Genomic DNA, 12594 nt, shown 5'->3' on the forward strand with positions numbered 1-12594 from the left:
AGGACAAGGAGTAATGGTCTCAAGTTGCAGTGGGGGAGGTTTAGGTTGGAGATTAGGAAAAACTTTTTCACTAAGAGGGTGGTGAAACACTGGAATGCGTTACCTAGGGAGGTGGTAGAATCTCCTTCCTTAGAAGTTTTTAAGGTCAGGCTTGACAAAGCCCTGGCTGGGATGATTTAATTGGGGATTTGTCCTGCTTTGAGCAGGGGGTTGGACTAGATGACCTCCTGAGGTCCCTTCCAACCCTGATATTCTATGATTCTATGTATCCAGGTGTTTGGATGGCTGGAGACCACAGCTGTACTCCCAGAAACCCCCGCAGTACAATTCGAACATAACCCACCTGGCTGCCCAGTGTCAATGAAGGTTACGTTCTGTCATTGCACCAGAGAGGAAAGTTGGCCAGGCCAGATACCCCAGCTGACATATTTCATAACCTGGCAGAAGAAAGTCCTGTTGGACAACTGCCGTTGTGTGAAAATTTCCATCCAAAGGCTCTGTAAATCCTCTCTTACTAGCGTCATGCGGTGCTTTGAACTGGCCCTTTGCTGCTGCATCACTTTTCACTGCAGCGTGCTCAGGCATGGGATGGGAGCAGCAGGTGGAAGGATGGAGTGAATGTGGAATCATTCTTAACAGGGAGGGCTATTTCAGGAGATATGCACACCAGTGGAGAGCAGAGAGGGCAAATAAATGAACTAAGTTGACCCCACAGTCAGCCAGACTATCTCGAGTTCTGTATGACCAGTTTGGTCATTTTCAGAAGCAAGGAAGTTTCACCTCTTGGTCACAAGTTAAAACCTGACCCCAACCGGTATTGGCCTAGGAGGCAGAGTGGTCCAGTGCAGGGTTTCTCAGTCTTTTAGGTTGGTGATGCCTCCTTTAAAGTAAAAAATTATTTTCATCACCCCCACCATTCCTTACACTTACTATAAAAGTAAAAATAAAAAATGTCTCACTGATAACCATCCTAAGCCTACAGGACTTACAGCTGGATGTGTTTCTAGATGTTGAGAGCAAATACTTGACCTTGAAGGGAAAAGTTTATGCAGGGAGTGGGGCAGCAAGTTTTTTTTTTTTTCGCTTTAGAGATTGTTATAAATTTTTCAACCCCTTGCAACATCCACAGCACACGTCCCTTGCTTGCCTTTCATGACGCCTTGGGGTTGTGGTCCATTGGTTGTCTAGCATTTAGAGGTGGGGTCAGGGAATCAGGAAACGTAGGGTCGATGCCCAGTGGTATCATTGGCTTGCTGCATGACCTTGAGCAAGTTACACTAGCACTCTGTGACTCAGTTTCCCATATGTACAAAGAATGTAGTAATACTCACCCGTCCTTGTAAAGTGCTCTGAGATCCTTGGAGGAAAGGTCATATGGAATCATCACTATCACCTGTCTGTTTTGTGGCTTGCTGTTGGTTGCTTTATCAGAGCACAGGGTTTTTATTCTTGTTTCCCTGATGCTGTCACGTTCCAGAAACCTTACAGTCACTGAGAGGTCTCCACTGCCCCTTCAGCAATGGACGGTGGCGGGGTCACATTCCAAGGGAGCCATACCCCATATCTGCTACTTCTCACAGCTCCCGCAGTGCATTTTGGCCCCCATGGTAGTTATCGGGGCCCAAGTCATTAAACACTTCCTCTCCAGCTCTGTTTTATAGGCTGTAGCTCCAGATTGTCCTGCTGAGACAAATGGGCACAGCTGTTTTAAATTGCAGCACTTCCTCTGTGGGTTCCTCAAACAACAGGGATATGGCAGAGCAGCCTCTTGACTTGCGTGTGAGGTGGCAGCGAGGGCGTGGTACAGGAATGGTGAATGGAGCCCCTCAGAGAATAGCAGCCCAGGCAGGGAGCAGCTGTCCAAGGCTGTGGGACCTGTTCGACACTGGTGGAAGTTGGGAGCACCTGGCACCCCCTGAGGTCAGGCCCTTCTGTAGTAAGATGCTGGTCTTCAGCGTTTCTTCCGAATTTGCATTAATGGGCAGCATTTGTGAAAACTCCCTGGTAACGGGCTTTGGGCTAAGGAGCCAGTTTGGACTAAGCGATCACAAGTAATCTGATTCCAATAAGAATGGAAACATCCTGCATCAGAGCTGGTGTTAAGAGCCGTGTGAAGAGAAAATCCTCTAGGTCTCCCATGGCATCTTGGAAGCAGCGCTGATTCCTGGGCTACTCCCAATAAAACTCACCACAACCACCCGGGCCTCCCCACATCCCACCTGCCCCACGACTCTGTGCTCCATGGGCCTCATGGTGACCCCCCCCCGTCCCTCCCTACGACACCGCACTCCACGGGCCTCCTGGTGACCCCACCACATCCTCCCTTGTGACTCTGCCCTCCGCGGGCCTCCTGGTGACACCTCCCCCACCCCACCCCGCCCTGCAACACCGCACTCCACGGGCCTCCTGGTGACACCCCCGCACCCCACCCCACCCTGCGACACCGCACTCCACAGGCCTCCTGGTGACCTCCCCTGTCCCGCCCTGTGACACCGCACTCCACGGGCCTCCTGGTGACCTCCCCTGTCCTGCCCTGCGACACCGCACTCCACGGGCCTCCTGGTGACCTCCCCTGTCCCGCCCTGTGACACCGCACTCCACGGGCCTCCTGGTGACCTCCCCTGTCCCGCCCTGTGACACCGCACTCCACGGGCCTCCTGGTGACCTCCCCTGTCCCGCCCTGTGACACCGCACTCCACGGGCCTCCTGGTGAAACCCCCGCACCCCACCCCACCCTGCGACACCGCACTCCACGGGCCTCCTGGTGACCTCCCCTGTCCCGCCCTGTGACACCGCACTCCACGGGCCTCCTGGTGACCTCCCCTGTCCCGCCCTGTGACACCGCACTCCACGGGCCTCCTGGTGACCTCCCCTGTCCCGCCCTGTGACACCGCACTCCACGGGCCTCCTGGTGAAACCCCCGCACCCCACCCCACCCTGCGACACCGCACTCCACGGGCCTCCTGGTGACCCACCCGCCCTGCCCGGTGATGTTCCACAGGCCTCCCCGCGATCCACCTACGCTGCCCAGTGACATTGTGCTTCACAGGCCTCCCTCTGCGTCGCCTGCTCCACATCATGACACCATGCTACAAGGACTTCCCTGTGCCCTTCCCACCTCACGGTGCTGCGCCCCCCTGAGCATCCCCACCCCACGACACTCCACAGGCCTCCCCATGCCCTGCCCATCCCGTGACATGACCCCACAAGGGCATCGCTGAGACCTGCCTGCCCCATGACATGACCCCACACCACATGGGCCTTGCTGTGACCGGCCTGACCCACATCATGATCCGTGTCAGGACTGAATGGGCACTTCCCATCCCCAGAGAGAGGCGAGAACTGAAGGAAAGAACGAAGAGACTTGCCCACATGGAGGGGAAGGTTTGCTCTGCTGCTGGCCCCCAAGCACCAGAGCAGCCCCCGAGCAGAGGGGGTGGCGAGGACTGCGCTGTGAAGGGCTGTGATGACACAAGCAGGCAGGGCAGAGCAAAGTCAACTCCAGTGAAAGGCGCCTGTGGTGAGCAGCTGCAGCAAGGAGGGAGGGCGAGCTTCCCAAGGGCAGGGGGAGGGAAGTGCGCGGGACATGGCTGTACCAGGTTAGCCACCCAGGAATAGCAGCAAAACGGGCACTAGCCACCACACTAAACTTTACTGTACACAAAGTGTAGCCTGCCTCCAACAGTCTGCCAATATGTGTGACTGGACGCTTCACCCAGTGCCACCGAGTGACTACATGTTATAAGGCAGTTTAAGCTTCCCATCACATCTCCCCCCTTTTGGTCTTTTCTGTATTTTAATAACTTTAAAACTCTAAAACTGTTTTTTTTTCCAAACTTACTTTTTGAATGTCAATACATGTCTGTGTGTTACTCATCCCTGAATCATAATGGTTCTTCATATAGCCACAATGGGTAACATCTTGGCGACTAGGCTGTCTTTCCCTTGCAATGGCTCGCCTGGCACGTTCGGAGTAGATTCATCTTCCTCTTCCTTGTTCTGCATCTTGTTCTCAGTTGATTATTGAGTCTCAGGAACAAACTGAAGATGTCAATAGTTTCTGCTGAACTCCCTGCCATCTGTCTCAATGGTGTGTGACCTGGGCGCTGCATTCTTTTTCTTTACAACAACTTGAGTTCTCCATCCTTTTCCTTCATGGCCATCGGGTTCCAGATCAGGCGATTCTAAGTGACATTGGTTGTAAAAATGTTCATAACCAGTTTTTGCCTTTTGATCTAATTCAGCCACTCCTCTCACTAGCCACTTTGGGGCTAGATTTTTTTCCAGGGTTAGAACAGTACATATGAGTTGCCTTCCCATCAGAAGCTGGGCGGGGCTATGCCCAGTAGTTACTACTGGTGTTGGCCTGTACCTGGGAAGAACAAGGAATGGATCTTCCTGCTTCAGTATTTCATCACTGTCTGTACTGCCCTCTCAGTTTCTCCATTTGCTTGTGGGTAATGCGGTCTGCTAGTGGTGTGTTCAAAGTCATACTTTGGAATGACGTAAATTCAGCTGCAGTGAATTGTGGTCTGTTGTCTAGCAATAATTGTTCTGGAATACCAGAATGGGCAAATGCGCTCTTTAATTTCTTGGTAACACTGCAACACGTTGAATCTTTCAAATATATTATTTCAATGTATCTAGAAAAATGATCCATTTCAACTAGGTAATGATGTCCTCTGAATATGCATCAATCTGCTGCTAGCCTCCTCCAGGGGCTGTCTGGTAAAGGTGTTAGAGAGACAGGTGAGGGAAGTAATACCTTTCTTTGGACCAACTTCTGCTGGTGAAAGATGCAAGCTTTTGAGCTACATAGAGCTCTTCTCTAGGTCTGGGAAAGTTGGTAGAGGTATTGTTATTAGAGACTCTTTGTGTTATGTTGGTCTGTTAGTTCTGCAGTGTTCACATGAAGACATTTTATTCTTCATGTCCTTGCTGATTCCAGGCCACCACACTGACTGATTGGCTCATTCATGGCATTTTGCTAGTACTTGATGTCCTGGATAGATGAGGTCTAGAATTTCTCCTCTCAAAGCATTTTGGATGATAGTACAATCACCTTTAATCATTAGGCCATTGGACTTGCTTAATTGTCTGCATACAGCAAAGCAGTCTCTTGTCACAGCCATTGTGTTCTTCAGATACTAGGGCCAACGTGCCCAAATGTAGCTAAAAACTTCTTAATGTTGCTCTTTGCAGCGGGTTTCCTGCCTGACACTTGTCTGTAAGTTCCCACAGCATCTACAAAAGCCTTTACATCATCTTCTATCCCACAGATATTTGAGTGCAATGTGGGGCTCCATGACAATGTGTCTGCTGTTACCAGATTTTTTACCAGGAGTATATTCAGTGATTGGGTTAAATTGCATGAGCCTGTTCAAAAGACATTGGCATCTCATTGATACTTGATAAAGGTCTTTTCCGTTGATAAATTTAGAAGAGGTTTATGGGCAGTTATCAGTTTAAAGGAACGTAATCCACACAGATATCTGTAGGACTTCTCACATGCTCATACCCGTGCCAAGGCACTCCTTTTCAATCGGTGCATATCGTTTTTGAACGCAGCTGGTTTCCACTCAGACCCACATACCTGCAACAGTACACCACCAAGGACATAGCTACTAGCACTGGCAGTGATCACTGTGTGTTTGTTTGCATTGCTGAACATTGAAACTGGCCCTTATAAACTGGATGTATTGCACTTTACTAGTTCATTCAAGGATTTTGTCACTGAAGAAAGGTCTTGCAGGTATTAGCCAAAATAATGTACCATCTCCATTAAGCATCTCAGTTCTGGAACAAATGCATTCAATTCTCTAATTGCTTTTAGTTTCTCAGAGCGAAGACTAATTCCATCTTTGTTTATTATCTGTCCCCAAAATTCATTTTGGTGTAGGTGGAAAACATACTTTTCTTTATTTAGCTTGAGTCCAGGCTCACTGATTAAGCTCAGAACTTTACTGAGGGTTTTGTCTTGTTTTCCACTGATGACCCATATACTAAAATTTTGTCCATAAAAATGACAACCTCATTTATGTTCCTTAGCCGCTCTGCCATCTTTCTTTGGAAAATGTCAGGAATTCTGGTAATCCCAAAATGTAATCTTTGAAAGCACAGTCTCCCAAATTGTGTAATTAATGTAGTCAGTGTAGCACTCCCTTAGAAACCACTTGAGGCATCAAGCTTGGAGAACACAGTAGCACCTGCCATGTAAGGAAGAAAGTCTCTGGGTGCTGGAAGGATATATTTTTCTCTTGTTACTGCTTCAATAAGTCTTTTAAGATCCATGCAAGTTCGTATTTTTCTCTATAACAGGTACCATCGGTGCAGACCATGCAGTTGGCTCAGAGCTTTTCTCAATTCTGTCACTCTTTTCCATTCTCTTTAACTCCATTTCTACTTTATGAAGTAATGGGATAGGAATTCTGTGGGTCATATATATACTATGTGGTTCAGCAGCATTTCTACTGCATCTCCTTTTAAAAATCAAGTACACCAAATAGTCTGTCTCCTTCTTCCATCTTTCTCACACCACCCATCATGGCAACCACACTGAAACAGAGGAGATTGTCAGCCTCTGATCACATCCACGGTAACATTAAAGCTTTTGTCTTTTGTGACAGGGTCGGGCCAGATGGCTATAGGAGAGTAATAGAAGGCAGATATATTAGCCCCAGGCTCAGTAGGTCCCTTTTCCCTGGGTAAGGTAAAAGGGAAGGTTCCAGAACAATCAGGAACCTTCTGGAGACAATTAAGACAGACAGGCTGATTAGAACACCTGCAGCCAATCAAGAAGCTGCTAGAATCAATTAAGGCAGGTTAATCAGGGCATCTGGGTTTAAAAAGGATCTCACTTCAGTTTGTGGTGTGCGTGTGAGGAGCTGGGAGCAAGAGGCACTAGGAGCTGAGAATGAGAACGCAGAATGTTGGAGGACTGAGGAGTACAAGCATTATCAGACACCAGGAGGAAGGTCCTGTGGAGAGGATAAAGAAGGGGTTGGGAGGAGGCCATGGGGAAGTAGCCCAGGGAGCTGTAGCTGTCACACAGCTGTTCCAGGGGGCAGTCTAGACAGCTGCATTCCACAGGGCCCTGGGCTGGAACCCGGAGTAGAGGGCGGGCCCGGGTTCCCCCAAATCCTCCCCATTCCTGGTCAGACACAGGAGGAGTTGACCTGGACTTGGGTTCAGAAAAGCAGCCAAGCTGAGGGTTGCCGTGAAGCTCCAAGGCGAGCGAATCTGCCAATAAGCGCAAGACCCACCAAGGTAGAGCAGGAACTTTGTCACACATTGTAGGTTGTTTCTGTGAAAAACTGTCCAGTGCTGCCAGAGTACCTGGGGGGTTATTTAGGACAGTATCTGCTGGTTTCAGCTCTAGGAGAGGTTGAAGGTGATTAGAAGGCCCTTCTGGTATGACGGTTGCATCCACACCTGAATCTATTTTAACATTAAGTCTTGCCTCAAATACTCAGTTTCAGCTTCCAGGCTGGCTCTGTGTCATTACATGTGACTGAGCCCAGAAAAAAGGTCTCTTGACTCTCAGTGTTCACTTCCTGTACTGCCTGTGTACAGCAGGGTGATGCGGTATGCAGACCCCACATGGACAACATGGGGTTAATGAGCTAGTGTGGGCTCAGGTGTCGCTGCCCCATAGCAGGTGTGAGAAATGGCAGGTTCGGAGGGAGGAGATGAAGAGGGAGAACCCAGCTCAGTTGTTGGCAGACCAGGGAGGAGAGCAGACCTTCAGTCCTCAGCTGCTGCAGAGAGGGCAGACTGGAAGCAGAGCTCCCCAGCTGACTGCTGCCCAACAGCCCCTTCCTGAGGGGAGGGAGGGTCAGATGCTGACTCACCTTGAGAGGGAACCACTGCCTTCTATTACCTGCAAATGGAGGTTAGGGCCCTAGACTGATGAGTGTCCTCTGAAGGAAGAGAGCCTTGACCCAGCTTTGGGATGAACATCTTTGTTAATTCCCCTTGTTTTTGTTCATTAACTACCCAGAAGAGGAGAGACTTTAAAGTGACCTGGCTGATGGTCCAAGTCACAGGAAGAGGCAGATGACCACAGCACTGGAATGACCAGCAGCAGAAGGTACATGATGTGGAGAGAATTGCTATGCCACGCCCAGCCAAAAGAAGGCGCTATTTGAGAGTCAACCCCTTCATGGGCAGACGGTGGCAAAATGTCCAGTTTTTGTGCATTTATGGCATGTGGCTCCTTTGGGTGGACAATCACCTCTTGGATTGTGACTTTTCCCACATCATACGCAGCAATTGTAATAAATCCTCAAAGCCCCAAACATTGCCTTTGAGGATTTATTGAATTGCTTTTTACAGCTGTGCCAATCTCCTGTCGTCACTCTGTAAGTCACTTTCTCTAGTTCTCTTTCTGGAAGCCTCTGGTCTCTCTTGATTTTTAGTCCTCTCCAATTGTCTTGTCATTTCTGTTGCTGTTTGAAGGGTTACATAGAATCATAGGACTGGAAGAGACCTCGAGAGGTCTTCCAGTCCCCTGCACTCATGGCAGGACTAAGTATTATCTAGACTAGTATTATCTAGAAATCTCTCTTTATTTGCAGTTTCTCTGATAGTCTGTTGCTAAAATGCCAGGCACTGTCTGTAGTCTGCTCTTCCCTTTTATCCTCAAAATCACAATTTTCTGCCGTGTCATACAAGCCTCCTATAAAAGATTCCACAGCCTCCCCCGTGTTTGGACATGCTGGTAGAAACACACTCGCTCATAAACCACATTAGGTTGAGGTATAAAATGCTCATCAAACTTAGCCAGCCCCCGCAGAGTAATTGTTCTTGTGGCTCTCGTCTCCAAAGGCCAAGGATTGAAAGACACATTCAGCTTCCCTGCCCATGGTACAGATGAGAGAACTAGCTTTCCCCTCCCCTGTCTCGTTGTGGAGTTTAGTTGTAATGCAAAAACATGCAAAGTGCTCCATCCAGTTGGGCCAGTCGGACGGTCTGTTGAAGCTGAGTCTCTCTGGAGTGGGGGACCTTTAGCATTTTGACAAAATTCTGCCGTTTCTGTTTATCTTCTGACCCCATGTTGTGTTAGTCACACACACAGAGGCAAGATAGGTGCTAGTCACAACAGTTTTATTGTAAAAAAAAGAGTGTCGACTGCCTCCGTCACTCAGCAAAGATAGGGTGCAGTATGCTTCATACAGTACCACCTCATGACTAAACATTTCCCCAAACCCAAAGAAGAGCTCTGGGATGCTCGAAAGCTTGTGCCTTCCACCCACAGAAGTTGGTTCAATAAAAGAGATCACCCCCTCATTTTGTGTCTGTCACACATTATAATGCAGTTTAAACTTCCCCTCCCAGCCTGAAAGCACAGAAGCCGTAGAAAGAACAAATAAAACAAAGAGCAGGCGAAGGGGTAGAAGTTGTGTCTGCTGGGTGATGGAGATGCTGCTGTTGGAATCCGGGCACCGAGCCCAGACTCTGCTGATAAATCAACACGGCGACATGGACGAGGTTTTGTGGGCACTTTCATTTAGCATGAGGATCTGTCTGCAAGAGGGACGAGTCCCCTGTATGGACTCACCAGGAACCAGGAGAGAAAAGGAGGCAGATGGCGCACTGGGAATACCAGGTCTGCATGCTTCCCTCCGTGTTTTGTACCTAATGTCCATTCTTTTGGACGATCTCTTCTCCCCCCCAGAGACCCGAGGGGACATCATGGTGCAGAGTCAGGAGCAGCGAGGGTCAGTGACACAGCCCTAAAAAACCACCCAGGAGGCAACTCAGGCAGACCCTTCAGGAGACACTGGGAGTAGGAGGCACAGAGCAGAACCCTTGGGGGGATATGGTGAGACACCCCAACAGTCCTGGGAAGCGTGCCTCGCCTGAGCACTCCCGCAGCCCTCCCAGAGCTCACATCGCCCCAGAGGGGTAAGGAAGAGGTGAACCATGGAGGGGCAGGGCCAGCCCTGCAGTGGGCAGCCATGTCAGACAGTTATTCTGATGCTTATTTGATATAAAAATAGACCTTCCAAATCAGTATACTCTCTCAGCACTGAGTGATTTGCAGGAGTTTAGGGCAGTAACTGATCCTCCTTGGCTGAAGAAGAAAATTCTTGTTTTAGGTGAGAAATACTAAAGAGCAACACTGTTTTTCCAAGTCATTGATCAATGGCTGTTTGGCAGAAGTACTGGAAATGTGTTTCTTTTTATTTTAGTAAGGGCTGAGGGGGGAGAAAACTTGCTTAGGGAGCCCTGGTTCTTAGCACTCTGAGCTAACAAGAAGTGCCTTGAGCCCAGATACAGTAAGTCTCTGTTCGTGAGCTGGATGGGCTTCACTTCGTTCACTGTGAAGCAGCTGAAAAGCTCTTTGTATGATCCAAAGCTAAGTTTTAACAACATTTTCCCAAGATACAGTGAGCAGCAGTGTACCGCATATAAACAATTTGCTTTAAAAGGGAGCATAACATTGTGATGCTGACACAATGCCTACCAAAATGCCAACATCACACTTTGGGAAGTTTCCTTTCACGTACATAGAAAGGTGTGAGCAGTGCTGTCGTGTCTTGTGTCCAGTGACCCAGGAAGTTCAACTGCTTCGTCCTGTGTTTCTGTGATGCCTGGAAACATTTAAGTTTTAAAAGGAAATGTTGTGGGACCAGATCCTGATTTCAGTTACACTGGTGTAACACTGGAGTAACTCCACATTGAAGTTAATGGAGTTATCCCATCTGTATCAGCATGACTGAGGTGGGAAGTTAGGCCATTCTGACTAACCACATGACCCTTTTGCTTAGCTGAAGTTGTCAGAGGAAGGCACTTTTGAACAGGAGACAGGTAATCTGCAACACAAATAAAAGCAACTAAGTAAATATGCAATATTTACTTCAGCCTTCCTGCCAAGGCAGTCGAGCAGGTACCTGTGGGGTAAGACAGGCAATCTCCTCACCTACTGTAACATGATGTGGGACTACACTTGACTTGTCCTTTTTGCCCACAATAATTGGAAGCTAGTATGCAAGTACAGGAGAAATCAGATCAATCAGAAGTGCATCTGAAGAAGTGAGGTTTTTACCCACAAAAGCTTATGCTCAAATAAATGTTAGTCTTTAAGGTGCCACCAGACTCCTTGTTGTTTTTGACTAATAGCAGCCCATCAAAATGCAAATGTCTCCTCCCTGATAAAATTGATGATAAGAAGGAGGGGAGGAAATGGTGACCTATATATCAGCTCTAAGATGCCTGGATTCCCTGGAGTCCATGGCTGAGCTAAGGGAAATTGAATTCCACCTTGTAGGGGTGTTTGTTTTTTGTTCTGTTTTTCATTCCTTCCCCACCCCCAAAAAGACCTTAAAGCCAAGTCCCAAATCCTGCCTGCTTTGCCTGGCAATGACCAGGTACAATTTGGAATTTGGTCTCAAATATAAGTTTTGTTTAATAAAAAAAAAAAAATACACAGCAACAAATACAAAATACACACAGCAACAAAACCAAAAATAACCCCAACAAAACTAAGCACCTAAGAACGGTTTCCATTATTCTATTTAAAATTCCAAGGGAAATATTGTCCCTCAATTTTCATTTCAGTGCTTGCAAACTAAATATTGCAGCTTTGTGCTATTGCATGAGATCCTGGAAGTAAAACTGGACAAGAAACTGGTCATAAAGAAAAGTGGAGTTGACCTCATTATTCAGGGTGGAGTAAGCTTTTGTTCTGATGTCCTTACCCAGCGTTTCCTTTTCCCATCTTGCTGTGAACCAGGTGTCTGAATGGCTGCCACTCTCCCCACAGAGGTCACTGCATCTCCCTGATACTTCCATTACTATGCCTCCTGATCTCTTTTGTAAAAGATGCAAATTGTTATACAGAATGTTCACCTTTCAGTGTTTTATACCTTTCCTTTCTTATAGCACTAGACTGTTTGCTCTCAGACTCAGCCAGCAAGGAATTGCCTTTGGCATTGTAGTCTTGCATTTGCTTCTGAAAGAGAATGAAAGAATACATTTAATTAGAATGGGTAGGAATTTTGAGAGTGAGCTATTCAGAGAAGCTGCCAGAAAAGCCTTTACTCTCAAGTCCAGAAAATCTGGACTTCTGTGATCCTTTTGAAAATGTTGGCTCTGTTACCCACAGAGCACTGACACTGGTCAGCACTTACCTAACTCTCTACACCCTCCAAGTGCGGGGCAAACAGTAACCAATGAGTCCACCTGTGAGGAAGGGAGAAACAGAGTCAGTCTATTTGCTGGGTGGGGAAATTGAGACAGAAATGGGAGGTAAATTCCCAAAGGTTGGACTGGCATTGTGTGATTGCATAGGCCATCTGGGCGCCGCCTCTGTATGCAAGCCTGTGTCCTTGGTGCGGGGCTAGATTACTGCTGTTCTGTCTGAGCAGGGCATCCTCTCTCTCCTTTCTCTCTTGGGCAGGGTGAGAATGGAGATGGCACCAGGGAGCTGGAGAGCATGAAATCAGATCGCATGAAAGTGCTGCAGCTAAATGTGTGCAGTGACCAAGAAGTGGCTCAGGCTGTGGAGTTTGTGAAGAACAATCTGAAGGAGCCGGAGAAAGGTAGTGGGGATAACATTACAAGCTGGGGGAGCCTTTGCTCTCAGGCCAG

General features: G+C 48.1%; 1 protein-coding gene across 2 annotated transcripts in view; it reads left to right on the top strand.

Moving 5' to 3' along the window:
* Positions 1-12594, top strand: part of LOC311526413 (D-beta-hydroxybutyrate dehydrogenase, mitochondrial-like) — a 49039-nt gene that overhangs the window by 23934 nt on the left and 12511 nt on the right. For both annotated transcript variants that reach the window (XM_084639420.1, XM_084639421.1), the window contains one exon: positions 12404-12545. In XM_084639420.1, the coding sequence (XP_084495546.1) occupies positions 12404-12545 (142 nt within the window). The remainder of the gene's footprint in view (positions 1-12403; positions 12546-12594) is intronic.

The sequence above is a fragment of the Lepidochelys olivacea genome (assembly GCF_965140295.1).
Source record: "Lepidochelys olivacea isolate rLepOli2 genome assembly, chromosome: 9".
In the NCBI taxonomy this organism is placed as follows: Eukaryota; Metazoa; Chordata; order Testudines; family Cheloniidae; genus Lepidochelys; species Lepidochelys olivacea.